Source organism: Dromaius novaehollandiae, chromosome W, assembly GCF_036370855.1.
Source record: "Dromaius novaehollandiae isolate bDroNov1 chromosome W, bDroNov1.hap1, whole genome shotgun sequence".
Taxonomy (NCBI): domain Eukaryota; kingdom Metazoa; phylum Chordata; class Aves; order Casuariiformes; family Dromaiidae; genus Dromaius; species Dromaius novaehollandiae.
Genome location: NC_088130.1, coordinates 35743849 through 35770992, shown reverse-complemented (window position 1 = coordinate 35770992; position 27144 = coordinate 35743849). Strand labels below are relative to the sequence as shown.

The 27144-nt window shown below is 34.7% G+C and overlaps 1 protein-coding gene across 3 annotated transcripts in view; it reads left to right on the top strand.

Moving 5' to 3' along the window:
• LOC135323449 (SMC5-SMC6 complex localization factor protein 1-like) overlaps positions 1-22464 on the top strand; it is a 38068-nt gene extending 15604 nt beyond the window's left edge. For 2 of the 3 annotated variants that reach the window (XM_064499850.1, XM_064499848.1), the window contains exons 8-18: positions 625-783; positions 1357-1523; positions 2908-3045; positions 3716-3881; positions 11103-11250; positions 13431-13576; positions 15578-15747; positions 16215-16348; positions 18311-18403; positions 18798-18980; positions 21462-22464. In XM_064499850.1, coding sequence (XP_064355920.1) covers positions 625-783; positions 1357-1523; positions 2908-3045; positions 3716-3881; positions 11103-11250; positions 13431-13576; positions 15578-15747; positions 16215-16348; positions 18311-18403; positions 18798-18980; positions 21462-21964 — 2007 coding nt within the window. In that variant the 3' untranslated portion in view covers positions 21965-22464. The remainder of the gene's footprint in view (positions 1-624; positions 784-1356; positions 1524-2907; positions 3046-3715; positions 3882-11102; positions 11251-13430; positions 13577-15577; positions 15748-16214; positions 16349-18310; positions 18404-18797; positions 18981-21461) is intronic. The other variant, XM_064499849.1, reaches the window with a different exon arrangement.
• The last annotated feature ends 4680 nt before the right edge of the window (positions 22465-27144 follow it).

The following is a 27144-nucleotide window of genomic DNA, read 5'->3' as shown; positions in this document are numbered from 1 at the left end:
CCATTAAGAAGGTCTTTAGAGCTTTGAAATACACTGGGATCGATACTTCTACTATCCCTAGCATTAGCTGCTTCTCTGACATGCTATATAGGAATAGGAGTGCTAGGGATATAAAACAGTTATACAGTTTATAGATTTATAATGTTTACTCATAAATTATATATTTCATGATTTTACATTTTTCTTTCATTCTCAAGCTGTTCAGTGGTACTAATTATCTTACTGTTCCAGTCATGCACTGTCTCATTTACTGTGTGCATGTGTGGAAATATTAACACTTACTTCTTTGTATACCTTTCAAGAATAAATTACAGATAGGTTATTGGGTGTGTAAATTGTAATTTGTTTTTTTAAAAGATTAAGTATATTCAGATTTTCTGAGATGATAAGCACTTATGAAAGGTACTGTCTTTTTAATGAAAACCCAGTTCAGTAAGAGTGAAGGCCTTCTAGATGACAGCAACTTACTGAATCAGGCTATAAGTGGTTATTTCAATTCTAGTGTATAATGTTCTCTTGCCTTATTATATTTCCAATATTTTCTTAGAAATTTCATGTTAGTTTTTGTTCGTATTTGGTCTGTATTAAATTGTTCTCTTACTTACAAAGATATTTTATTTTTAGGTTAAAAATACTGACCTGTCCAGAGGTACACTTTGTGTGCTTGAAGGACTAGTGGAAGAGTATTTCTTTCCTGATGTAATCACAGAACTTGCAGCTGGTCAGAAGTACTGTATACCCCCTGTGCAACTTCTTCATTCTCTTCTAGAACACGTCTTGTTGGTGAGATCTGAAGGCCTAACTATTATGAATATTAAAACAAGAAGTGGAAATATTATAATCTTTGCTACTGTCAATATACTTAGTTTTTTTTCAAGTGAAATATTAACCCTTCACTTCCTATTCATCAATGTGCTAGCCTTAATGCAGCCTATAGTAAAGGGAAAAATTTAATCTGTTTCTTTTTTATTATTTATAAGCCATAGGAATGTAGTGCTCTACATATTATGAAGGAGCCAGCCCAGAATTCTTTCTGCTGCTTTGAGAAACAGCATATGTGTGACTTTTTTTTTTTTTTTTTTTTAACTTAATAGGTCACAGATACTGAATTCAGTTCAAGGTTTGTTCTAAGCAATGATGCTGGAATACCACAGTAGTGCAAGCTGTGCTTGTTTTAATTCTTTCATATGGAAATTCTTCTGCTTCTAGTTTTGCATTGAATTGCATGTTACTTAACGGATCACAATTAAATTTGGTCACTTAGGATTATACGGAATGAAGAAAATGTGTAAATTCTTAGTGATCATGGATCTTTGGCCAATATGCAGCCAATATTATTTTCTAATTTTATTACAGGGAAATACTGATGCAATATTTTCTGCTAAACTTCTTCACATTTTGTACCTTGTTCTCCAACTTGATCCTCCTTGGAAGTCCCCTTCTGTGTTAAGGTATTATATGGACCTTCTTCAGTGTCCTATTTGTAAGAAAGGTACATGGTCCTTGATAGAAATGCTTGTAAGGTAAGAAAATTTAATGAGGTATTAGATAAGTGTTATTTTACTTCCAGTTGGGGTAGGGGAGGATAGTTGGAATTCTGTTGTACTTAAGTCACTTTTTCACCAGGGTAAGTTAAATGTACATGAAGGTCTAGCATTGTAATTGAGGTTTGGACCTTTCACTATATGTTTCAGTTTAACACACAGGTAGAGGTGTTTATTGGAAAGGAAAAAAATATATTTTTGCTTCTTCTCTTTTTTTGTAAAATGTTTATTTATTTTTGCTATGCTTTTCACAAATTAAAATAATTTATGTATTAGTGCTGTGCTGGTGTGTGGGAGTCCATCTCTATATCTATCTATATGTATCTCTCTGCAGTTGTGAAAGAACTTCCAATTTTATCTTGCCAAACATGAAGCTTCATATTGTATTTTTATTTTAGTCATAAACTTTACAATCTTGTTCAGCAAGTCTTACTAAATTCTATACATCTACAAATATAAGACTCTGCATGTATCAACTGTTTGGGTTGCTACTCCATTCTTTACCTTGAGATTTTTTTTTTTTTTTTTTTTACTTCCTTGAATAGAAATTAATTCATTTGTTCCTTTGGAAGAGGAGCTGTACCTCATTGCTATCATATCATCTTAAGTAACACTTAAATATTTTGATATAAGTGATTACAAATACATGATCGTAAACATGCTCTTAGTCTTGAAAGGCACTGAATTTGAATCATTGTAATAGAACATTCAGCCATTTTGATTAGGAACATGTCACATGCCACTTGAATGGGAAATAATTTATCTTATATATTAAGCTCTTAACAGTACTACTGGCAGAATATGAACACCCTGCAACTGTGTACTTGCTTTTTTTTTTTTTTTTTTTGTATGTATTCCTTCCAATAGTCAAAATTCTATCCAAAAATATATTCTGCACTTCAAAATCATTTGCATTGTGTTAGACAATCATTAGATTTGATCAAAAACTGTATTCCTGTCAAACAGTATCTGTGTGAACTGCTGTTTAAACTGAGGTTTATAGGATACAATGTAGTCTATAATGCTAGACTACCTTGTAATGACAGGATTTTTAAGAAGTACTGTTAAATTCAGTAATTGTACAGTAACTCAAGTAGAGAAATTTAACAGCTAAATAATTAAGGTTACGCTATGAACAAAATCATCTACAACAAAAAGCCCCGGTTTCAAACATGTTAACTTTTTTTTTTCCTGAAAATTTGGCTTTAAAACCATAAAAGTCTGGCTTTAAAATGATGAATGTTGCTGGGGAGCAAGGCATCTACTTGTCAAAACTGTCAAAAGTCAAAACTACTTTTTTTGCTGGTAAATCAGAATATCATTTTAGTCATACAAATGGATTTTTTTGGTGTTTATTTTTCAGGTCCTGCCTTTATTGCAAAACTATTTGTCATGCAGTCTCAGTTTCAGAAAAAGTAGATGAACAGAGGATAGTTCACAAAATGTTATTGAAGTTTTTCTTTGATTTAGTAAAAGCTGAAGTAGAGTTTCTGACAATGAGGTGGGTTTTATGGGATAATTCTTTCTTACTACTTTTCACAATTTCACATGCACTATACAGCAGATTGTATCCTGATTTTAGTATGTCCCTAATAAAATATGGTTCTCACAGACATGTATTTGCTTAGAATTTCTTTCTGTATTTCTCAATGCTCAGTTTGCTTACTGCAATTTGTATTGTTTTTTCTGATCGTATTTTAAGGTCTCTAACTTTTCATACGCTATTATTTGACTGTATTACAGGTTTCAGTAGGTGTTTAATTTTGCTCATAAAGTTGCCTTTTTGACTTTGCAATACTTTATTTATTTATCATTCTTTATGGTAGACAAGAAGGAGTTCGAACCTACTGATATTTTAAAAATTTTCAGTTAAATGTTATCTTTTACTAGGGAGATAATTATCTTTCTTTAGTTTATGAAGTATAAAAAAATCTTGTTTTTGCTCTGCCTGTACTTTATATAATGTTAGCACAATATTAGAATTCCTACAGTTTGACTGTAATAGTCATCATTATTTTACTTATTATTCATCAGAAATTGTGTCTGATCTTTCTATACTTAAAAATTGCCAAACCTTTGTGTGTTTTGACAGAAGACAAGGTTCCTGTCTAGTAACTATAGTAATCAAAGTGGCATGAAGATTCAGTTTTTTTCACTTTCTTTTTTTACAGCTTGTTTGAAGGGGCCAATTCACAGCATCAGCAAGTCATGCCACAGACAGTTCTTCTGAAGACCTTTTGGCTGGGAAGCGAAACCTCAGTGCTTTTTACCAAACACATAAATATTCTAGCAGATTGGGTCATACTTTCCCATAGAGAAATGAACAGAACAAATGATGTGAGTATGAATTTTATGCTATGAAATAATGAAGACCAACATATTTTTTAAAAGGCATTCCTTTGTTCGTTTCTTTGTGAGGAATTATATGTAAGTACCACAGCTGCTTGTTATATCTGCCTTTTGTTGTGAAGCATGCTGGGTTTTGCTCCACTAAAGGAAATGAATTGATCCATAAGATTCTCATATTGGTCTGTAGAGAAGAAACGAACTGGAGTCACGAGTAGCTTGGTGGCTACATTCAGATGTTCACATGCCCTTACCAGCAGGTGTTACTGTAGTCATTAGGGACACAAGTTTAACACATCTTCTCGAACAATAAGGTGTAACAGATGATTATCTTATTTTACAGTGATTGTATTCAGGAAATGTTGGAAAGAGAAAGCTAACAAAACAAATTTTGTTGTTTTCTACACCATAGAAATATACATAATTTTATTTTAATAAATGCCCCAATTTTCTTCCCAAGTCCTTTAGTTTCATTTCTAATCTTCCCTAGATCTTTTCATAAAAATGGAATTGAAGGCAACTTAATTGCTGTTCTGTGACCTGCTGACCAGCAGGACATTGACCTGAAAGATACCGAGTGTCCTCTATACCACCTCTTTCTTTTCAGAAACTGGAGGCCTTCTAAAACATCTTTGACTTCTAGATCCTCACATAAAACACAAACTTACTGCTGTCTCTTCGTTCTCTTTTAAATTATTGTGAAAGCACAGGATAAATAGGTTCCTCATTCACTTTTTCAATACAGCAGCAGAACAACAATAGAAAATGAAGTATTCCAGAGAAAAAAGCACTTTGAGTATAATACCTGCTAGTTCTTCATTATGTTAAGAAAGCAGAAAGATTAAACATAATGACAGCTTCACTCATTTTACCTAGCCAGACCTCCTACCTTTTTTGAGGGATATCAAAGTAAGCCATACTGAAACAGTGCTGCCTTTTATCCTTGGTCAAGATAATAAAAAAGTAACTAAAATTAGGCTTCTAAACCGATATTTATATTTAAACAACCTACCTTTTCAAAGGTACTGAGCACCAGGCAGGCTTATATTCAGTTGATTTCCATGGCCATTCTGCTTCTTTGGAAAATGAGACTGCTTTCATGTGTTTCCTGGTGTTGAGTCTGCAGTTTGAATTTAGGCACCATTTTATTTTTTCTATCACGCCTTCTTTTGACAAGTTCCAGCACTGTAGACCCTACCTGTTTCATAAACTGCTCTCTGCATAAGCAGAATAATCACTTGTGGCAGATGATAGAGTATAGTACAAAGTATATGAAAAATAGAGAGTAAAATACAACATAAAGCATGCAGAAACCTCTCTCCTTTAGATTTTATATACGTATATAATGCATATATGTGTGTGTGTGTATACATACATACATATATATAAATCATCCTTTTAGCACAAACTCAAGATTCCTACTGCTTTTCCAGTTTCATCTTATGTGCTATAATGTATAATATCCTCACAGATAGGAATTCTGGCCTTAAAATGCAGCCCTATTATATTGTTGCCTGATAATATCTGTTATTTTGTACATTCTTTGTTACAGCCTTATTCTTTAGCTTCATATTTATATATTGCATTTTCTTTTCCCTTGCATTTTTGGCAAAAGTAAACTCTAAAACAAAATACCATATTTTCACCTACAAAACTTGCCATTATCCCTTTCTGCACTCTCAATTTTCGTATACTAAAAGTTGAAATACTGATTTTTTTCAATATGTACTGAGAGACTCGGTTTAAAATTCCTTGACATAGTTGAAAAGGTCATTCAAAAAGCCACAGGATAGATCCTCCTCAGCTATGTGGACAGAACTGTTGGGGTTTTTTCCTTTTTTTTCCTATTATTTTAGAGATGCATAAATAAAATCAGAGTATTTCCATGCCATTAAGTATGGCATATTGGATGCAAAACTTTCCTTCCTTTCTTCAGTTTAGATATATGATGAATTGTTACCAGCTTTGCTTTTTAAAAGCTGTCTGCTTAAGAAGGAACACATTGACAATATACACACAATGCCACTCAGAAACTGAATTAAAGGAGCTGCTTAGGCATTCCCACTGTCTAAATAGGGACAGAAATAAAGCATTTGGTGGTAGAGTGTAAGGAGGTGACCACGTCTCACAGCTTACAGATGCTTAACTTGTGGGAAGAAACAAACATGTTAAATGCGTTGTGCTGAATTTCTCTCCAATTCTCCAGTGAAACTATCTGTGAATAAAAACAGAAAAATAATTTAATGAAATGCTTTTTCAGGCATCTCTAACACATTTTCATTTAAGTGATAAAAGTGGACAGTTTTTATTTTAGCTATTTATGATCAGATGAGATGTTTCTCCTTTTATATGAATCAAAGAGATTGCAACAAATCAGCACTGGAGGGGAAGGAAAAGGTAAAATAAAGTAATATAAAATAAAATAAGAAAAAGAGCTAGCCAGAAACAGTTATAGTATCCTAAGTTAGAAGCTCCATGGTGAAATGCTGAACTAGGTGATTGGTTTTCCTGGCTTAAATACCCTGAAGGTATTTGGTTCTTCAGATATATAATAACCTGTATCAGAAACAAAGAAAAAGAAAAGAATGAAAAACTATAAAGAAATAGTTATATATCTGGGTACATTTGCTTTCCTGTGTTAGGTAGGATTTACTTTATCTCGAAAGTACCAGAATAAAATTAGTGACAGGAAATTGGATGCCCTCAGTCATCACTGTGTTGATCTGCTGGGACAACTTAGTGGAATAAAATTGATAAACCATCCTTGTAGTTAAAAATGCACTGCCAAAGGACATGGTAGCTTTTCCATCACTTGAAGTCTTTAAATCAATATCAAATATAATTCTAAAATAAATGGTATAGCTCAAAAGTAAATAATAGATTTGATGTAAAACTCCTCCTCAAGGTTCCTTGAATCAAGCTGCTAATTGAACTTTAGAATGTACAAAGAACAACCAGTTATTTTGTTTGTAACAGTTAGAGTAGCATTCGGTATTGAATGGCTTTTCACAATGATACTATGTCACCAAATAGTAGCAGAAGTATTTTTCATCCCTGTAATGATGTTTTTAAAAACAGCAGCTTTACTCAGCATTAGGAAGGTGAGAGAAAGGGATTAATGACATTTTTTATTTGCATCATCTTGAATATTTCTTGTTTTCTTCCATGTCTCACATATCATTACAGTGTTGTATAACTTTGTAGAATTCAATGTCCTCCTGGCTTATCTATCACTCCAAAAAAGCTTTCTTGGAAACATGCTTTAAGGCACTTTTGGAGTACTGCATTGTCCTAAAAACATTATTTGCACCACATAAAAAAACAGTTCTATAAGGTGTGTACTGTAATTCAAACTCAGAAAGTTAAAATGAACTTTCCTGTGAGTTAAAAGCTTTCTTATGAGAACTTTTATGTGTAGTAAAACAAATTGCAAAACTTCTATCACTGGAGCACTGTAGTTGACTTGAGAAAACATTAAATGAAATGTCAATCTAGGACTTGTATTTGCTAAGCTAGCAGACATCAGTTGTGCTGCTATGTATGGTAACACAGTCAACAGCCTTTTCGCACCTCAGTGCTTTTCTCTGTGAGATAGCTTTGTTTCTCAACAATAAGAACAAGGAAGAGAGTTTTGAAAGAATGGTAAATTGGATCCCAGTCAATTTGCTGTGATTGGATATTGTTTGAAAGAATAATTCTGCATGATTTTAAGAATCTTTTAATTCATGAAGTACTACATTTTATAGTAATACAGTGTTTTTTAGGATTTTTTAAAATACATTATTTATGGGGAAGAGGAGGTGATTTGAATGGTTTCTTAATATAGCTACAAGAATTATGTTGTACTTTGCTGTCTTATAAACAAACAATTAAAGCTTTATTAGCTTCATACCAAGTTTGACTCAAGATTAGATACAGTAGTAAACCTTAGGGATAAAAATCACTAGTTTCTGAATATTCTCAATTTTAGTTGACTGAAGTGTCAAGTTCCAGTGACTAATAGTCTGACAATTTATCTAAATGACAGCGTAAACAAAAACCTCTCTTTTAAAAAGGTTTTCGCTTAATCTGAAATAGCATCTGTTAATAAAATAGCAAGCAACTCATGTCATTTATAAGAGTAACTTATTATTTCATATCCAGGAATACAAGTATTTGTATAATGTTCTGAATATTGCTTTTGTATGTGTTCAAAAAAATCAGTTAGCTCCTGTAAATTATTTTATTGGTGATTGACATTCAGAGATCACTTAGCTTTGTAAGACTTTATTCTTAAAATCTAAAAATAGTTACTGAAATTTTTTTCATTTGTTGATCTTCATTTTAGTTTGTAGTTAAAAATAGTAACTAAGTTTCAGAAAAAACTACAGCTGTAAAACAGAAAGCAATAGAGTTGAAAAACAGAATAGACTTTTCTTTTAAAGTTTTAACCTCTTTAGTTGAATAGCAGGAGCTATTTATGTGCACGGTGTTGTTTTGTCATACATGGTAGCAATTCCCATGCTTAATGGAAAAGTTTTCTTTGTTTTCCTTTTTCATATTGCATGCCTTTTCATTCCTATGTTTCTATTGTTTTGTGTTTGAAAAAAAAGTTAATGTTTGTATTTTTAAGATAGATACTGCTTTCAGTAAATTAGAGCATTTTCCCCTTATTTGTAATATTGAGCCATTTATTTCAAGATATTAAGGAGAAGCTCTTGTTTATACTGCTGCTGTTTTATCATAATGTCAACCAACTAAGCCTATGCCAGTTGGCATTATCTGGGCTGTCCTTGTCAGTGTGTAGAGTTACTCAGCTGTGCAGACGTAGCTGCAGCTTGGGTATCAGCCAGATTTGGTCTGCAACTACATTTCTGACTTTGTGAAACATCATTAATACTTGCTGTATTATCGGTAGTTATTTCAATCTAATACCTCGAGGTCAGGGTTTTTTTCTCTCCCTTCCTTGTATCTGATTTCGTAGATCAAATAAGACAATCTAGTGAAAACCAAGAAAAAGGATTTTAATATTTGGGCTCTGCATCTATATCTGCCTCAGAACATCTATATCTACCTGAGACTATAGATATATGACCTTGATCCTGTCACTTACCTCTGTTAAAATTCTCATTTGCTGTGTTTGTGTAATTTATTTACTTTGAAGAATTATTGACAGGATTAAATTATTCTCCTGTATTTTGCTGTGGAGTCCAGTGGTAAAGGAGGTACGCATACTTAAAGAAATTTACATGCATTTTAAATTATTTCTTTACTTTCTATTCCTGAATCTTCAGAAGGTAGGGAGTAATACAGATTTTCAAATATTCAAATATTAGTTGAAAAAATGGATTTAAATATTGCTGACCTGTCATATGAATATTCTCAGTTGTTTTTATGAGATCCCACAATTCATCCAAAATGAAATATTAGGATATAATAAAGAGAGAGGCAAACTAAATCAGTCAAAGAGTTAAACAGAATAAGAAAGTACAGCTGGAAGGGATTTTAAACATCATGTAGGCTATCCAGCCCAGAGCCATTCCTAACAGATGTTTGTCTAACCAGTTCTTAAAAACCTGCAATGATGGAGATTCCAGAGCCTCTCCAGGCAAGCTGTTTATTTGTAGGTGTGTTTATTCCTTTTCTTTTGAATGACAAGAAAGTCTATTGTTGCTGTTAAGTGCATGGACAGTATTTATGTAGGTTTTCCACAAATGGTTTTGTAGTCTTTCTATAATAAATCTCAACTAGGCCATGGTCTCTGTTGCTCTTATATACGTCTATTTGATTTATTGATGAAACTTGCACTGTTTCAGTCACGGGTACTTTTCAGCTCCTGAGGGAATCCTATTAAATTATTTTAAACTGATCTTTGAACATATTTTGTTCTTAAAGGAATATCAGAAAAACAATTCATTGTAGTATTAGAGCACAACAACAGACAAAACAGTTCTGCTTCCTTTAAGTAATTCTTTAAAACCTCAAGTTGAAAGATAAGTACTTACTCACTTGTCTGTCTCATGTCCAAAATTTTCTGTTGTCCAATATGTCCAAGCATACATTCTCTTCTACAAGAACATGCGTAGCAGGATTTAGCAGTCAGTATAGGGGCTGTGTGTCCCAGTAGTAATTTTCCAGTAGAACCTTAGTTAGGTGGCTTTTGGCAACTGAATTTCATATATTGCCACTGTGTGTGCAATATTCTTCCAGCTTATACTTCTGTCAAAACTACATACAAACATTGTGACTTTGCTGTGGTTGCACATGTGATCAGAGGAATAACTTACTTCAGAATCATTGCATAAAATATTTCTACATGGCACAGAGAAGTGTTTCATAGAGAGATCTGACTTACCGTTGAATCGACTAACCCCAACACTAGCAGTGGTGCTCTACCCAGCCAATATTAAGTAAAATGCTAGCACTGGTGAATAAACAATTTCCTCTGTCTTGCAATTCTTGCTGTGTAGCATGTTAAAGAAAGAGCTGTATATTGTCTTGATACATCCTTAAGAAAATACATTATGATTTTTTTTATCTGCACATGGCAATTTTGTGCAGGTTCAAGGGAGAAAAGAATAAGGCTAATATCCATGCTTTGTTTATTCCAAATATGCAGCTGCTAGTCTGGTTGGAATTTTTGATAGCATAAGAAAGTTTCCTGCTCCCAAATACTGCTTGCCAAAGTTTTTCTGAACAGGGAAGTAGCACCTTGCATCCTTTCCCTCTTTTGGCACAGATGTACACAGCTAGTCATAATGGGGGCTTTAGTTTTGTAATGATATCTTTAGGAAAAGAGAATCCTAATAGGAGGGGGAGAATCAGATCTCTATCATAGCAAAGCAAAACAAAAGGTTAACTAGCATAAATGCACTACTTGAACTCCTACAGTTAAACAAAACCTAATTCAAAAAGAAAACCCATTTTGTACTTCTAAGCATTGATCCCATTTTGTATTTACATGGCTATTTGTTTTAGAGTATATGTTTCCAAATAATTTTTATTTCTCCAATGCCAAATCTTGATGTGGCATCAATGGCATATGAATTTTATTGACCAGGATGCAACAGTTAGTTAGCTTCTGAGCAGAGTGAAAAAAAGCCAGTGAAGAAATGATTTGGCAGTACAGTAGGATTTTGTCTAAGGATATTCTTTAATATTATCGCTAATATAGTATCTATGTGAATTTGTTATACAATATCAGTCTATAAATGCTCTTTTTCTTCCTTTTAGGCTTTCAGATGTGAAATAGCTAATCTATTAAATGCAATTCTTGGAACCGTAGTGGAATATTGGATCCTCTCAGGTTTCCTTATGGACAGAAATGTGTTTCGTCAAGTAGCTGATGATTTGGCACAATACATTGCCATTTCATGTGATGGTGAGTGTTTGAAATGCATCTCAGAGCCTTTTAATCAGGTACACTAAGGTCCTAACTAAATCTTTGATTTATAGTCATGTCATATTTTACCTTCTGTTGCAGCCACACAGTCTCATGATGTGATGTGTATTTATCTAAGAAACGATGTTTTATTTTCTGTGTGTGTGTGTGTGAACAGGTGTGCAGCTCTGTCTCAAGCGAAAACCAAGTAGAACAGGCCTTCCTTTTAAGATTCAGCTAAATATATCTTACTAGGTTTTAACGTGGAATCAAGATTACACAGTGTGAAAAAGAAAGAAAATACAAGTTCTATCGAGCTCAGTTTTCAGTTTAGGAAGAGATTTAAGCATATTATAATAGGCCATAACTTCAGAGAGACAACTGGAGACACCTTAGCTGAGGCTAATTCTCAGATGACACTTTAGCTTTTCACTCAGCAAACTCAATCTTCTTTGTTAAGGACACTTCAATGGTAAGTCCAAAAGTTAACCTGAACTCTTTGACCCACGCAGACTTCAAATGGAAACACGTCAGTATCTCATTCCAAATCCTTAGATTGCTAGCCAAAGAATTTGGGGAGAAGGCATGGAGGAGGGGGTGATATGGATATCGTATCACTATTCCTCCTGTTCATTAAATAGGCTAGATAAAGAGGAATGCCACAACCCAAATGAACCATCAGCATCCAACATGGAACATCTGTTGGGGTATCTGTTCAGCAACTAGGGGAAGAGGAAACTAAAAAGACCAAAAAAATCATCTCAAGAAAACAGCTGAATAGTTTTTATTTCATTTTCAAACGTTATTTCCACCAAAGCTCTTGTGATTCTTTTTGTGTTTTTTTTTGTTTGTTTGTTTTTTGTTTTAATTAGAAAGTAGGGGGTGGGCTGTGATTCAGCTATTACATCTGTACGGGTATCTCGGTTTCAGTCATTTTCTCTAGAGACAGGTGCAGGCTTCATGTAAAGAGTTGTTGGCTTCTCCTACCTGGAAACTTGACAAGAACTGTCCTGAAAACATTCAACTAAAATCTTAGTCTCTAGACAAATAGCTGTATTCCAGTCTCACAAAAAGAAAATGATCCGAAGCATTATAGCCTGCCTTTGACCTTAAAAGGCTAGAGCAGTTGGAACTTTATAGCTGAATGGTGCCGTTAGTATCTATAAGTATTGCAGCCTCTCCAAAGGATTTTCTAGCTTTAATAAGCTGGGGAGAATCTTGTGTATATATTCCAGTAAGACTTTCTCACTTGTCTGTGAACAAATGGAAAATGATACTCTTTATGCTGTCCTTCACCCATTCAGAGCATTCACAAGAATAACGATCATAGTCCGGTTATAAAGAATAAAGGTTCTTTGACTTACTGATGATCACTGCCACTTAGTTCAGTCCACAGCACTTAAAGCCCCCCAAATTATTGCAAAATTCTCCTCCTAAGATTCTGTTAACCTTACAAGAGAAAACATCTGTACTTTTAAATCTTGTTCTTCTATTTTAATTGAGTCTATAGATCAGTTACGGAGGAAGCAGTTCTCAACAGAACAAAATACTCCCTGAATATAGTAGACTTTCCTCATCTTGGCAGACCTTGCTTTCCACCAGTTTCAGTGACTATTTTGACAAAATTTTCTTGCTAGAATCAAAATACAAAGATCAGCCTAACAAAACCCAGCCATTCTGTCTCCTTAAAAAAAAAAAAAAAAAAGTGAGGTACGCCAGACATAACCCCACATTCCTCTACAATAGTCTGTCATGTGTGTGTGTATATATTTTTTTTTCTTTTTTTTTAATAGTATGAAATATTTAGAACATCAGAATGGTGTTGAACTTTGCTTAAGGTCACTTTTCATGTAGAATTTATAGATCACCCTGCATTATGCTGATTTCTTTGTTCACATTACATACATTTTATCTGAATTGTATTTGCATTGTTTCAATTGAATTTTTAAAGATGATCACTCACATAACTTTCCCAAATAAATAATTTCCTTCTAAAAAAATTGTGGGGCAACTTTTATATGATTGTATTTAGAGCATTTGAAAAAAAGTTCATTAATATAAGCAGTATTTTGCCTTTTAAAATCTGATGAGTACTGTCTCAGAAACTGGACTTGTTATAAGATGATGGATAACATACTGCAATTTTAAGGCTTTTTTCCCCCCCCTTTGCCTTTATCCAGATTTTTCAATACATGAATTAAAAACGTTCATTTGTTCCATACCATCTCTCTGGCTTCAAATGTTTGTTGCAGAAGCAGTTTTTAAAAAAATATGTTTACAGAGGAATATACCTATTTCTACAGAACCTCTTTCTCTCCAGAAAATAGTAAGTAGCTCTTGTACTCTGTAATAACCTAGCACACTTAAGTATGCAACAAGTAATAGATTCATGAAAGAGTCTTGAAAAACATCTCCTTTTGTTGTAGTTTAAGGTCATGCTCATTGCGTGCATCTTATTCCACCTGTGCAAAGCTCTACTGCATTTAAATTGTTTTACCTGAGATCAGGGTTCAAAATAATGGTAAAATTTTTCTTGCCAAACAATCTGTAATACTTGTATGAATTAATCTGTTTACATGCAGGTAACGTGAAAAGTCATAGTGCAAACTTTTTAAAATTATCTTTGCTGTAAATGCTTTATTGCAATATTATATTTGTAATCAAGGAAAATGCCAAGCATTGCATTACTTACCCTAATTTTTTTTTCTTCAGATTTTTTTAAAGACATGATTTTCTGTTATTCTGCTATGTCCAGGCAGTTGTTTGATATCAGATTTTGTGATTCTTAACCACAGTGACTTCCTGTAAATTTCTTCTCTTAAAACTTTTCTCCTACCTGCAAAATTTTCCTGCCTTCAAATCACAATTTATGATAGTTGATGAGGAAATACACATGAAAACTGTTAAAGAAATTTTCAAAAGCATGACTCCTGGGAGGATGCAGACAAATCAGGGAGAGGACACAGTAATGACATACCCTAACTTACAGCTGCTTTTCAATAATCTTAATATTAGTGAGTAACCACAATATGGAATCCATCACTGTTTCTCTATGTCCTAAAATTCTACAGGTGAAATCAAAGCAAGACAACTTTACACTTTCATACATTTTTTTAAACAAAGGTTTCCTTGAATTTTATAGGAACTTATTATGAACAGAGCTCATTGTTTTCATACATGATGTTTAAGCACAGCTTGAACAAAAGACTATGAGAAGTTTAAAAATAAAACAACTATATAGCTAACATTTAACATGTTGTCAACACATACACAGTAGCAGTAGCTAATTTTAATATTGCCATCACTATTAATCAGTCTCTGCAACAAATTAAATGAAAATTTTTTGTAGTGTTTAAAACAAGTTGTTGTGCTCTTTGGCTTTCCTTGGCTTTACAATTACCTTTTTCTCGTTCCATACAGTAAATATCAAATGTGAGTTGATTTTGCCAGCTCTCCTCATATAACATCTTGTCAGCTAAGCTTTTCTATGGGTTCCCTGTAGTGCCCTCCTACTGTCAGTTGGTGATTATACAGTGAGGCCACAAGCAAGGGTTCCCTCACCAATTGCAAGTAGCCTGCAGACTCTGATCTGTTAGATACCCAAAGCCTTCTTTAAGTGTCTTTCTTTAGACATGGTGACTTGTAATCTGCTTCCACTTCTGGATAATCATTGAATGAGTCCCCTTACTGAACTAATTCCTGGGCTTTTGCCAAACCGGAACAGCTTACATGACTTTTTAAAGAGAGAGGTATAGGTGGATTGGAGCCTCTGAATTGCTGGAAAGAAACTAAAACATCTACAACATCCTAGATTATCCTAACAGTGAGAGAGCATCTAAGTGGTAACTTGCTTATTGTCTACACAAGGCCCACAGGTTTAGTCCAACTCTCATCTTAGGAGACTGGTATTTCTTTGCCAAATTGCTCCCTGGATTTGGAGCAGAAAAGCTTGTAAATACTTCCATTAAGTACCTGAGAATCAATTAGCTTTGCTGTAGGACTACAGCTGTCCAACTCAGCAGATCAAAATTTTCTCAGCTGCCAAAAAATCCCAAGAGAAAGGCCTAGAATTTCCCACTTTCTGGCCCACTAACTTCTGAGGCCAGCATAGAAGGGTGAAATGTTGAGTAGGGTACATTAAACGAGCAATATAAAAAAGATTGCAGAAAACAACTTTAAACAATCTATAGGGATCATATTTTTTAAAACTTGGATACAGTAAGCTGTGGGTGGTGAGTGACTGCTTATATAAAGTACAACAGAAGAGACTTGACTACATTGTAGTTTACTGTATACACGGTCATTGATAATGTCACTTTTGCAACAGGTCTGTTCCTATTTGCCTGCTTTAGGAGAGCTAGGGATGCGTGAGACAAGGAAGATGGAGAAAGCAAAGAAAAAGAAAATAGGGCAATGGCCATGCCCTGAGTCTCAGAGGGCATTACTGATGCTAAATGGTGATAAGCAGAACCAAGTCGAAGTGCTGCCTGATCTACCGTAAGTAATACCTATAACATCACCAGTTTTATTCTGCTTTGGGGGACAGCTTCTGACCTGACACATTTTTTGAACTTTGTGTGACCTGTTTTGTTGTCTACAAATTACCGAGACTGACAGAAAGCTCCATTGTAAACCTGTAACACCTCTAGGCTGGGGTTCCCCCTTGCCCCTCATCCTCCGTATATGTGGACTGATATATTTTCCCAATATTAAATTTAATGGAGACATAGAGGGGTTAAATCATTCATAGAATTACCTTTAAAAAAAGTTTAATCGTGGGAAATTTACTACTGTTTTTAATACAGTTAAAAGACTCAGAAATTACATAATTTAGACATTTCAGAAATAACTCTGAAATGCATACATCTAAGTATGACATATGCATGCTGTAACAGTATTAAATATATATTACCTTAAAATATAATATACAGATTTTAAACGTGTCCACTTTGCTGTCTTTTCAGTGAGTTTTTCTTTAATGAGTGCCGTCCATTAGCAAAGAAACTTAGAGCAAAAGCAGAAGTTGAGGTTTCATATGCCAAAAAGAATGGCTACCTTTTGGCTGAAGAGGTACATTTTTACAAGACAAATATTAAAGGTATTCTATTTATCTGATTTATGTTAAGAACTTTAAATGGGTAAGAATCAACAGTTTCAGGTTTAAAAATCTTGTCCTTATGGATGCTGAACTAAAATGACCACTTATGTCCAAAAAATATTTTCTTATGGTTCATGTTTCTTTTTTTCAATATCTGTTTGAAAGGAGGAATTGTATATATGGTGGAATAAAGCTGCCTTCTTCATTCCCCTCCCCCGAGATATTAAATACAGTGTACAGCTTGTGTGAGCTCATTCCAGTCCTGCCGCCTTACTTTGCTAATCCACCTCAACCTGTGCTTGGTAGGATCAACGTCTTCTGATTTGAAAGTATAATTCAGTCTTCATCTCTTTCAGTCCTAGACATTTTGTGAACAAAGACTGAGGAGAATGCTATGTTACATAGCTGTGTTAAGCATATGGACTGTTTTCTTCCAGGCATTCAGCCCAGACTATGAAAGGCATTTGGCTTTTGTCTTAGCTATACTAGAACCCAAGTACCTAAGGAATAAAACAGCACTGCAGTAATTCATTTAGGTGCCACTTATTACACAAATTTAATAAAACATACCTTATATGAGACCTGAACAGAATTATTTGCTGGAACTATTTTTCATCATCATCATCAGAAATTTACCTACATCATTTAAAACACAACTATATTAATAATGACACCTATGAGAAGGCTTAGAAAAAACTGGCAAAAGAAAGCTATGATCATTCAAAAAATTACAATTGTATCACAAACACTGAAGGACATAAAACCTCACCCTCTTTTGGGATTTAAGCGAGCTTCAGTAACAGAGCCAGACCATGCATTTTTAAAATTGGTTCCTTTTCTCTTTATTGCTTTTGCAAGTAAAATTGATGTGAATTATTACATGCTGACTTTTACAAAGAAAAGTGAGCTGAAGGACTAGGGCAAAAAAAAAAAAAAAAAAAAAAACCACAAAGTGCTTCTTTTTCTATTCTTCCCCTGCCAAAATCATAAGTAGTATCTTCTGCTGAAAAGAATGAGTATGGAGCTGACAGATTTACACAGTGAAAGTATTAATATAACAAAATATACCATGTTAATCTTATCACAAAGGCTGAGAGATTTAGCCTAAGATATTTTTCATTTCTAAGATGTTTGTTGCATCATCTTTCACCTGGCATCAAGATATTCCTCTGGCTCTTGTTCAAACCTAATCACTTAGTGAAAGCAAAATAGCGTTTAGAATGGGTCTGAAGTTTTTATCATGCAGAGACTAATGGTATCTTTACCTATAAACAGCATTTGTCAGTTGCTTGCTGTTCAATTTTTCACACTTACTTCAGCTTTATATGGTACTAAGACTTGGGATTTTTTTCCAAGAGGATTTTCTCTTTTTTAATATATATTAAGAGCCCCTCATTTATTTCTCTTTCCCCCCTCCCTTGCTACTGTAGCCAAGTCAGACAGCCTATTGAGAAACAGCAAACCATCTGTTAGCGGATTTGAAGTTCTGAATTATACTTCAGTGTGTAGAGGCACTCGTGCTTAGCCAGAAACATTCATTTGAATTAAGCTATAAATGCTGTGTAAAAAGAACCATACATTTTAACGTAGGTTCATGAATAAATTTAAGGGAGGGCAACTGCACTCTAAAGTTTTATTGCTTCAAAATCCAGTATTTTTGGTGTTCTGTGATCACTTGGTGCTTTTATAGTGTGATTGAAGCTTTAAACCTTGAACTGGGGGGAGATAATTCGTGTGTTAAACCTTTTGCAGTACAATTTCATTGCTGGATCTCTGGTGGAACAGAAGCTCTGTGGGTTTTTTGAATTTTCTTAAAAGATGGTTAAACAGGACAAAGGAAAATCTTACTCATTATTGAATTTTCTGGCATATAGCCAGGTCTCCTAGTTTCATGCACTTTGATTATTTTCTTTAGTTGCTATCTTGCCTAGTCTAGTGTAATCTATTAATTTTTTATGGTAGGCGAGACAGCCCTGCATAAAGCTTGCATAAGAAACAAAGTGGAGAGATTGATTCAGCTTCTCTCTTCCCCTGGAACAGACATTAATGTTAAAGGTAAGTAAGTTCTTCATTTTCTCTAGAGAACTAAAAAATTAAGCCAGATAAAGAACTGTAATAACTCCTATTTGAAAATAAAGTTTACATTTATAGTCTGAAAATTGTCTTAATTATTTTAAGCAACACAAAATCAGGACTTTAAAGCAAAAATTGGTGAAAGACTAATTTATAACTAAAGTGTGTGGTAACACTCATCACATTTTCTACTGATTTAAAAAAAGACCTTTAATTTTTTTCAAATGCTTTTCAATCAGATTTCCTTTTGGAAATCACAAATTGCCATTGTAATCACAATGAATATTGAGAAGTGTTTTGCTGTCTAATGAATTACAGTATTAACATTTTAGTACTACTTCTGCTGTTTTAAAACTTCCCTTGATTTATAATTCAGACTATGCTGGCTGGACGCCTTTGCATGAAGCCTGTAACCATGGCAGCACAGTGTGCGTCCGTGAAATTTTGCAACGTTGTCCAGAGGTAGACCTGCTCAGTCAAGTGGACGGGGTGACTCCTTTGCATGATGCACTGTCAAATGGACATGTAGAAATTGGCAAGCTGCTACTTCAGCACGGGGGTGAGTGCATTTATGCTAAACCGATTTAGGGAAATTATCCACTGTTCTGAGCCCATACAAAGTTCGTAGTGTTTTTCATAATAGTTGCTTAAAATACAATGTTATTATAAAATATTTATTTTAAAACATTTTTAAGCCAGGCTGTTTTGGTCACAATAAAAATATTACTGTTTTCACACTTATCTTGATCAGCTGAATATGAAATTAACCAGGATTTTCACATTTTTTTCCAATATGGTAATGTTTTTATTCTGCATTTTACACCATATGTATTGTAACTATATTCTCCAAACTCATTAATGAAGATAAAGATTACCTAGTCACCAAGCAGTGCTAAGGATTTTCTTTTGTTTTGATCTATTTTTACCATAGCTTGCAAAAATAGATCAGTAATTCTCTATATAATCATGTATTTCAACATAAATTTGTTCAGCATTTATGAAAATTAATGTGATGGTCTTTGAAGAACACAATTAGCTTGGTAATTAGTTTAAGAAAGGACTCTATATTGTAATTGTGATAACTGCTGTTTAGGGATAATAGTGGGAGGGATGCCTTAGTTTCTAAAAAAAGATACATTGCGCCTTAGGCAGACACATGATAAATGTTTTGAACAATATTTTTCCTTCAGTGACAGGGAACATGTATCTTGTCTTGAAATATACTGTATCAATATAATTAACATAACATGTTTTTAAAAAAGCAACTGTAAAGAATGGACTTGGATATCAACTGCTTTTATTCATTTATTAAAATTTGTGATATCCTTACTGTTGACCTACTGTGTCAATTTAATCTCTGTGCATCGTATCTTGAGTCCAGATTTTTTCAAAAAAAAATTATTCCGCATACAGCCATAAGGCAAAAGAATGCACTGTATTTAGATGGCCTATTACTTAATTAAGCCAGAGAAACAAAATTTTATTGCATTCTTGGCATAAGATCTCTGTATTTGCAGTCTTCTCCTGCCCCCTAAAGGCTATTTCTGTATCTGTTGTACAAGCACCATCTCATAATCAATACATTCCTCTGCAGTTCTACCTCTGTGTTTGCTGAGCCTCAGTTGTGTAGCTCCCAGGTGTTTTATATATCTACTGAACCATGTATCTGACATGCCAAGCCAATACCTGGGCTCACTTCAGTCGGTCCAAGTGACGCAATAGCCAATACTATAGTAAGCCCAGCTCCTCAATTGAAAATGGCAGTGCACTGACAGATGTGCCTTTTTTCTGGGCTGTTGTGAAGAATAGGTGGTAGATGATCCTGTTGTCCTAGGGGAAGAGATCTACTTGCACTTGCATTCATCAAGGTTTTCTGGCAACTCTACAGGCTGCATGTACCCTTATCCTTACCTTTGTCACACTCTGGGTTTTGGCCTGTCAAATAGCTGACAACAGTATGGTAGAAAGTGTGTTACACATTCAGTGTGTATTTACTCAGCTCAGTAATTTAGAGTACATCCCTGCAATATCTTTTTACTTTTTTTCCATCTAAAAATGCTTCAACTTGCAGAAGTTCATTATTTTACATAATCAGAGATGGATTAAAACAGTACTGCTGTAATCACACTCTAATAATGGGGTAATATGGTGAAATGCCTCTTGCAATTAAAATATATTTTTGAAAATACATTCAAGTTATAAAATTGCATCATTACTTTATCATCATAGCCCAAATTTACATAAGACGATTTCTGTTGCATTCTTCTATGAAAATCACCACCTGTAGTGTGTTAACTCCCTTCATTTTTTCTTACTGGTGTGGCATTTCATAAACTTATCAAGACATCTGCAAACTGTTTAAATATTAATAGCTCCATTGTACTAATAAAAAGGAAATACTAAAAAGAATCTAGTACAATCTGAACAGGTTAAACATTCCCATTTAATTACTTTATATCTATTTATTATAGTGTTTAACTTTTGCATTTCAGGAATTTGCTAAGAACAAATTTTGTAACTTAGTTGTTGAGGGAGACTAGGATTCCTGCCAAAACAGTTTATCTTGCTTCATAGCCCAGGACAAGGTGAGCCACACCATCCAGAAAGGTAAAATAAAGACCATCATAATGAAATCCCTATAATTTGGAGTTAGTTTCAGCAAATATAGTAGCCTGTAAAACGCTTAATGAAATTTGACATCAGCAGTAACATTCTGCTTTTACATTTTCTATATATTGCTACTTGAAATTTTAGGAGAAGACACATTTGAATTTCTTTTCCATTTCTACGTAAATAATGTTTGTCTTTCAACCTAGCACAATCAGTAAGAAAATTAAGGTAAAAATCATAAAGAAACTGTTCTAAAGGTTCTCTCTGCTTCTTTTTGATTATATTGTAAATATATGACCCATCAATTGCATCCACACAACTTCGTACAAAAAGGAATTTACACGGACTCCTAGCTGCTGACAAAAAACAACCCAAAATCTTGTTCAACTGCCAAAATGAATATACTGTTACTATTGTGTTTTCCCTGCAGGACCAGTGCTTCTACAGCAGAGGGACTCCAATGGAAAATTGCCACTGGATTATGTTGAGTCCCTACCAGTAAAACAAGCACTTTTGAATATTGCTCATCCAGAAGAGACAATTGAAAGCTTCTGTGAACGCATAGAACAAGACTTCCACAGTCAGCAGATAGAACTGTGGTTAATTTTATTTAATAAGATGCTGCTAAATTTTTGTTCAGTTTATAATCTGTCTTCACCCTTTACTTTAGCTCTCAGAGAGGTAATCTGTTCAAATACACTTCCAGTAATGGCTAGTGATGACTCTAAGTTGAAAAATATATTTTCTGCTGATTGGTTAGTAGATACATATCTTAGAGAGCTAGAAACTTTTCAGAAGCTTCCACAGTTTCTTCAAGAAATACCTGCAAACATGGTTGTTTTTTCTGGAGAACAGATGAAGGCTTTATTAGCAACACTGGAAACTATGGCAATGGCAAATCAGCTCTCTACTTTACGTCTTTTCAACAATTAGCTTCCAAGCCAGTTCCACTGGTTAAGTCTTGACTGTTAACCATTGGTATTGGGCTAACGTTATTTCTGTGGCAACTAAGGAAGCAGAGATTTCACAGCTCTACATGAGACCATAGTAGCACCTCCCATGATACCAGTACTTCCTCTAATGGAACCTGGAAGTGAGATGCACTGATTGAGTACGTTGTTTTAGCCAAAACTTTTCCAGTGCCAATGCCTTCTACTTGTCAGACAGATCTGGATGTCTGTGATGAGCTCAGGAGGGTGCTATGTCATTTGCACTAAGTTAAACTTTGCTTTTTCTATTCTGGAAATCTTTGTTACCACTCCTGTGCCTTAGTCCACTTTAGTTTTCAAAGATAGCAATCCTAAAGTTACCTGAATTTGACACATACAAGCCACTTTTCCTTAAGATATAAGTATATATCTACATATTTTAATAAACTTTAATAAACTAATGTTCTGAATATCTGTCAATAAATTAAATACATGGAAAAACAACATCTTTTTTTCTTATTCTATCCTTAGGAATACATCTTGTAAAAGTTAAAGTAACAACAGAAGTTAGTATAGTTTTTACAGAACCAGTTTGCTGGCATTTTCCATGGTTTCTTTAATTTGATAGAAATGGTCATGCAAAGGTGTCTGGAAAACTTCCCCCTGCCCCCCAGCATTGCAGCACCCACATGGCGACGGTTATTTGGGCAGTGACAGCGTTGGAGGCAGGCTCCGATACTCAGGTGTTTTACAGAACTCCAGCTGCTACAACTGACTAGAGGTCCCAAACCATCAAGTCATCTTCCTGCTTCCCAGGCTAGTGATGCTGCAAAGGGCCAGACTGGCTCTCAGCATAACTTGTGGCATCATTGGCTCTGCTCTAACTCACACTGGCTTGCAGTATTTCGATAAATTCATTACACCAGCAATATGTAAAATGATCTGCTAACATTCTTGGGATTCTCTGAAATAAAGATGCTGGTGGAAGTAGTGGCACAAATCTAGTTATACTGGCAAGGGAATTTACAGAGGATTAGACGAGGCAGTTTAGACAAGCCACTGGGCATCAGATTCTGACACTAAGTATGGATCTCCTTAAAAATTACACCCCATTTAATATCAGAATTTTGTTCTTCAGCCTATGAATACATGCAAGCTACACATGATAAATCCTCTAAACTAATCCTCTAACCTAATTTAGGATTGTGTGCTACATAGTCTATTGGATGGTCCTTTTAATTAATTAAGAAAAAGAGAAAATCCTGCAGTGTTCTTTAAAGGTATTGAGGCACTTGAGGCAGCTGAACTGTATAATACTGCTGCATAAGAAGGTTGGGAATGGGAAGGAGTTACATGTTTTGGAGACCTCCTGTTGCACATCCCTACAGCAGTGAATACTCTTCTTGCTTTGTATCTTTGTATAGATCCAGGGCCAAATGCAGTGCAGACTAGGGTCTGAGAAGAGATAGGCTTCTAAGGGGAGAAGAGAAGAAAGCACTGCTTTAGAATAAGGATATTTCTAATGGATTCAGTAACAGATTAGGAATAATTTAAAATCTTAGCCTTCAAAAGGAAGGTACTAATTAGTAACATTTCCAATTGCAATTCTTCTGTAATAGCAATTTATAATATTTAAAAAAAACCCTAACAGAAAGGGTGTGGATAATAGCTGCTTCTGAAATTGATGTTGCTTGACTAGAGGGAGTAAGTTACACTGATGCAGCTGGCTTGCAGCACATTAAAACTTCCATTTAGCCTTTCTGCAGCTGAGATATATGATCTCATAGCAATTAATCCACTGAAGATGCTCAGACTGGTTTGGTCTTGGAACCAGACCTTCATTACAAATGTTCAGTGTTTATTAATGACTGATTATTGTTTTTATACAGGCATGCACAACAGCCTGCTCTAATAAAATAAAGGGTCAGCTCATACAGGATTTGTTTCTGTTTCTGCACTTCTGATTTTCTGCAGTAAGATAATGGGAGTAAGAAAGCAACACCAAAAAGCATCTGTTGTATATGAGATGGACTAAAAATGAACTTCGATATTGCTTGTTGCAGGACACAGTGAAAGAAATGGTATCTACATAATTTCCAAGGAATGCAAAATGTGTGGATAAATCGGCAGTATTTAAGTTTTCTTTAATTTTGAATTTGATAGATAATTGGAGACTTAAAAATAATTGGGACTTGAAAAACTACAGCAAGAGAATGCTAGTGGATCTGGAAAGGCAAGTACTTCAGAATATTCATATCAATTCTTAATGCAATATATTAGTGATGCAAATGAAAGCAACAAAAGCATTATTTTGGTCTGATAAAGAGACTATTCTGTTAAATCCAAATTATTCTCTAAAAATATTTGCTATAATGCCATTCAGAGGAAAAAAAAAAAGACATCTATCATTTGTAAGTCCTACTTATCTATTTAAACTAATCTCAAGTACATCTCTCCAAGATGCTGTAAAGAAAAGAACATACGCTAAATGATTATCAACATGACAAAATTAAACATTCAAAAGTTTGCAAATGTCAGAATTAATATTCCCCAGGTAACACTAACTTAAATATCCGGTGATATGCATTGCAAGTCCTTAATTATATGCTGACACTGTTTTTCCCTAATGTTGTCTCACTTTGAATAAGGATCATGTATTGAAAAACTCCCTGACCAGTCTCAAGTTACATGTTTGAGTTCCCATTTGCAGGGAGAGCCTATGAAAGTGATCTTACAGCTCTTTTCTCCAATTTCTGCGTTGGGAAACCTTCTGGAGGTACAGCTTTCTGCATCATTCTAGATTTTTTATTTTTATTTTTAATGAGCAGGCACCTTGTCAAGAATTGAAGGAGTGCTTCATATTTGAGTTAAAATTTGTTGAGAACCTTCTTACTCAAAGAAAAAAACCCTTTCCTGTTATTTCCTAGTTAGACTCTTAACACAATTAAGAATTATGCATATAGTTTTATATATATTCAAGGTCGCAAACTCCAAACCCTTAATAATCTTAATTTTATGTTAAATAAGACTGCAATATACTTTGCAGTGCTTTATCCAATTTATAAGGAAGAACCTGTTCTCTTTCAAAATAGCAAATCTTGCCTGTTAAGTGTCTGTTTTTAAAGATAATCTTTTCTTTCTTGATATGTGGACTATTTCCCACTTCCTTACTTAAAAACCAAAAAAACCAAGGCAACTAACCCCCCCCACCCCATGCACATCCTTTTTTCTTCATATACCCCTGTTTCACAAGCCCATGTGCTTCAGAAGCCCAAGCTTACATCTTCATCCTCAACCAACCAAAATGTTTTTCCCAGGCATTTTCACAAGTTCTTTAGTACTCTCCACTTTCTGCATACACTCTGAGAATCTCAGGTTTTCACACGTACCAAATGTTGCCCAGACAGGAGCATTAACAGTGGTAGTCAGCTGCACCATACTTGGTGGCAACAAAATAGAAGGTACAAGCACACTGGGATATGCAATCAGTAATTATCATGGCATGCAAAGATGTTGCTCAAACTTCAAAACTTGCCAAGAAGAAGTTGTCTTAGACCAAATTTCAGTGTCATATTTTCCCAGACACACAGTTTGTTTCACCTTCCTGCCATTATTAGATAGAAGCACATCAGTTTATGTGCAAAAATCTCCAAGACATTTTACAGAACCCATTTTGATCCCAAAGGGTTTTACTCATTAGCAAACAAATCACTAATACCAGTATACTAAGAGCCTGGGCTCCAGAGTTTTGTTGCTGCTTTGTTCTTGTTTCGGAGCAAAGTGCTCGCCTCGCACTACTTAAATATTCCTGCGGCTTTGAGAACTACTGAAAGTTTGTGTACCCTCAAAAGGCAGTTCAGACCTCCGTGCCTGAGCTCCTTTCGTTACAACAGCTACATCTAAATCGTTCTGAAGCTCTTTCCTGCACCATCTACGATCTTGACTGATGCTAAATTACTGCATTCAAAGGGGACACTATCACACAATTTGTTTACCGATTGCACAGATCAGTCTGGGTGAGCGGCCATCGCCGTTTCACCACCTCCTGTGCCACCTGCAGACGCAAACGGGGATGACTGCGTATTTGCACCGCTGGCAAAAAACGCAAGGCTGAGCACCAATGCCACCGGCACACCGTGAGAAACGTTCCCTGTTCAGTGATTATTCCCCACTGAGCACTGCTTCAAATCTGTCAGATACCTCCTTTTTCATCTGTTAACATGCACATTAAGTGGTTTGATCTTGTATTAATCATCAAAACTGCAACATATAAAATCTTTACAAATTCATAAATTTATCATATTGATCCAGACTTGAGATGATGCTTCTTATGGAAAACTATCCTAAAAAAGATACACTTTGCCAAATATTCATCTCTGATCGCATATTCAAATAAAGGCATCAGTGCAAATGTATTTAGTTTATCAACCAAACTTACAATCTCCGTTAGAGAGAGAGAGAAAAAAAAAGGATTCTGGTTTGTCTAGCAGTTGCTTAAAGTTAGGATATCGCTAGATCACTATTCTAGTAGCATATTTTAGGCAGTTCTAGAAATGTAAAACACCTCCTTTTAGGAAAAAGAACTGAGTAATATTTAGTGGAATTTGTCCTGCAGGCAGGCAGGAAATCCTCACAGAACAGATGAAATGTTGAAGTTACAGGACTCTGGTAACGCTATCTGCATAGGTATCTGCGAACCAGGTGTTCTGAGAGCACAACAAAATGCCTCCAAAAATAACTAATTAGAAATATTAAAAGCCTCTATCTGCCTAAAGCTGATGATAACATAAAAAAGGAAAAATAGACTGTTTTATTGTTTGATAACAACATTAGGAATAACTATCATCTTCCACATTCTAAGAGACTGCTGGCTAGAGAGGGAAGAAAAAAGAAGAAAAAACAGTGCAAAAGTACTATACAGAAGTCCAGCTAAGAAATTGAGATCCAACTTTAGGGTTCTTTCAGTACAAGTTTCATTAATCTTTCAGAAGGGCTGTCATTGACGCTGGAAAATCATCAACAATCTTGAACGTAGGAGAAGTGAAAATAAAACGCTGGAAGCCTGAACAGTCAACGTATACAGTTGTTAGGAGTGCTAACACAGGGAAGTTTGCCTTTTGTGGCTTGTTGCTTACAAACAGCTGAAGTCCAATTAATCTGTAATTCTTGTCTTACCTAAATGAG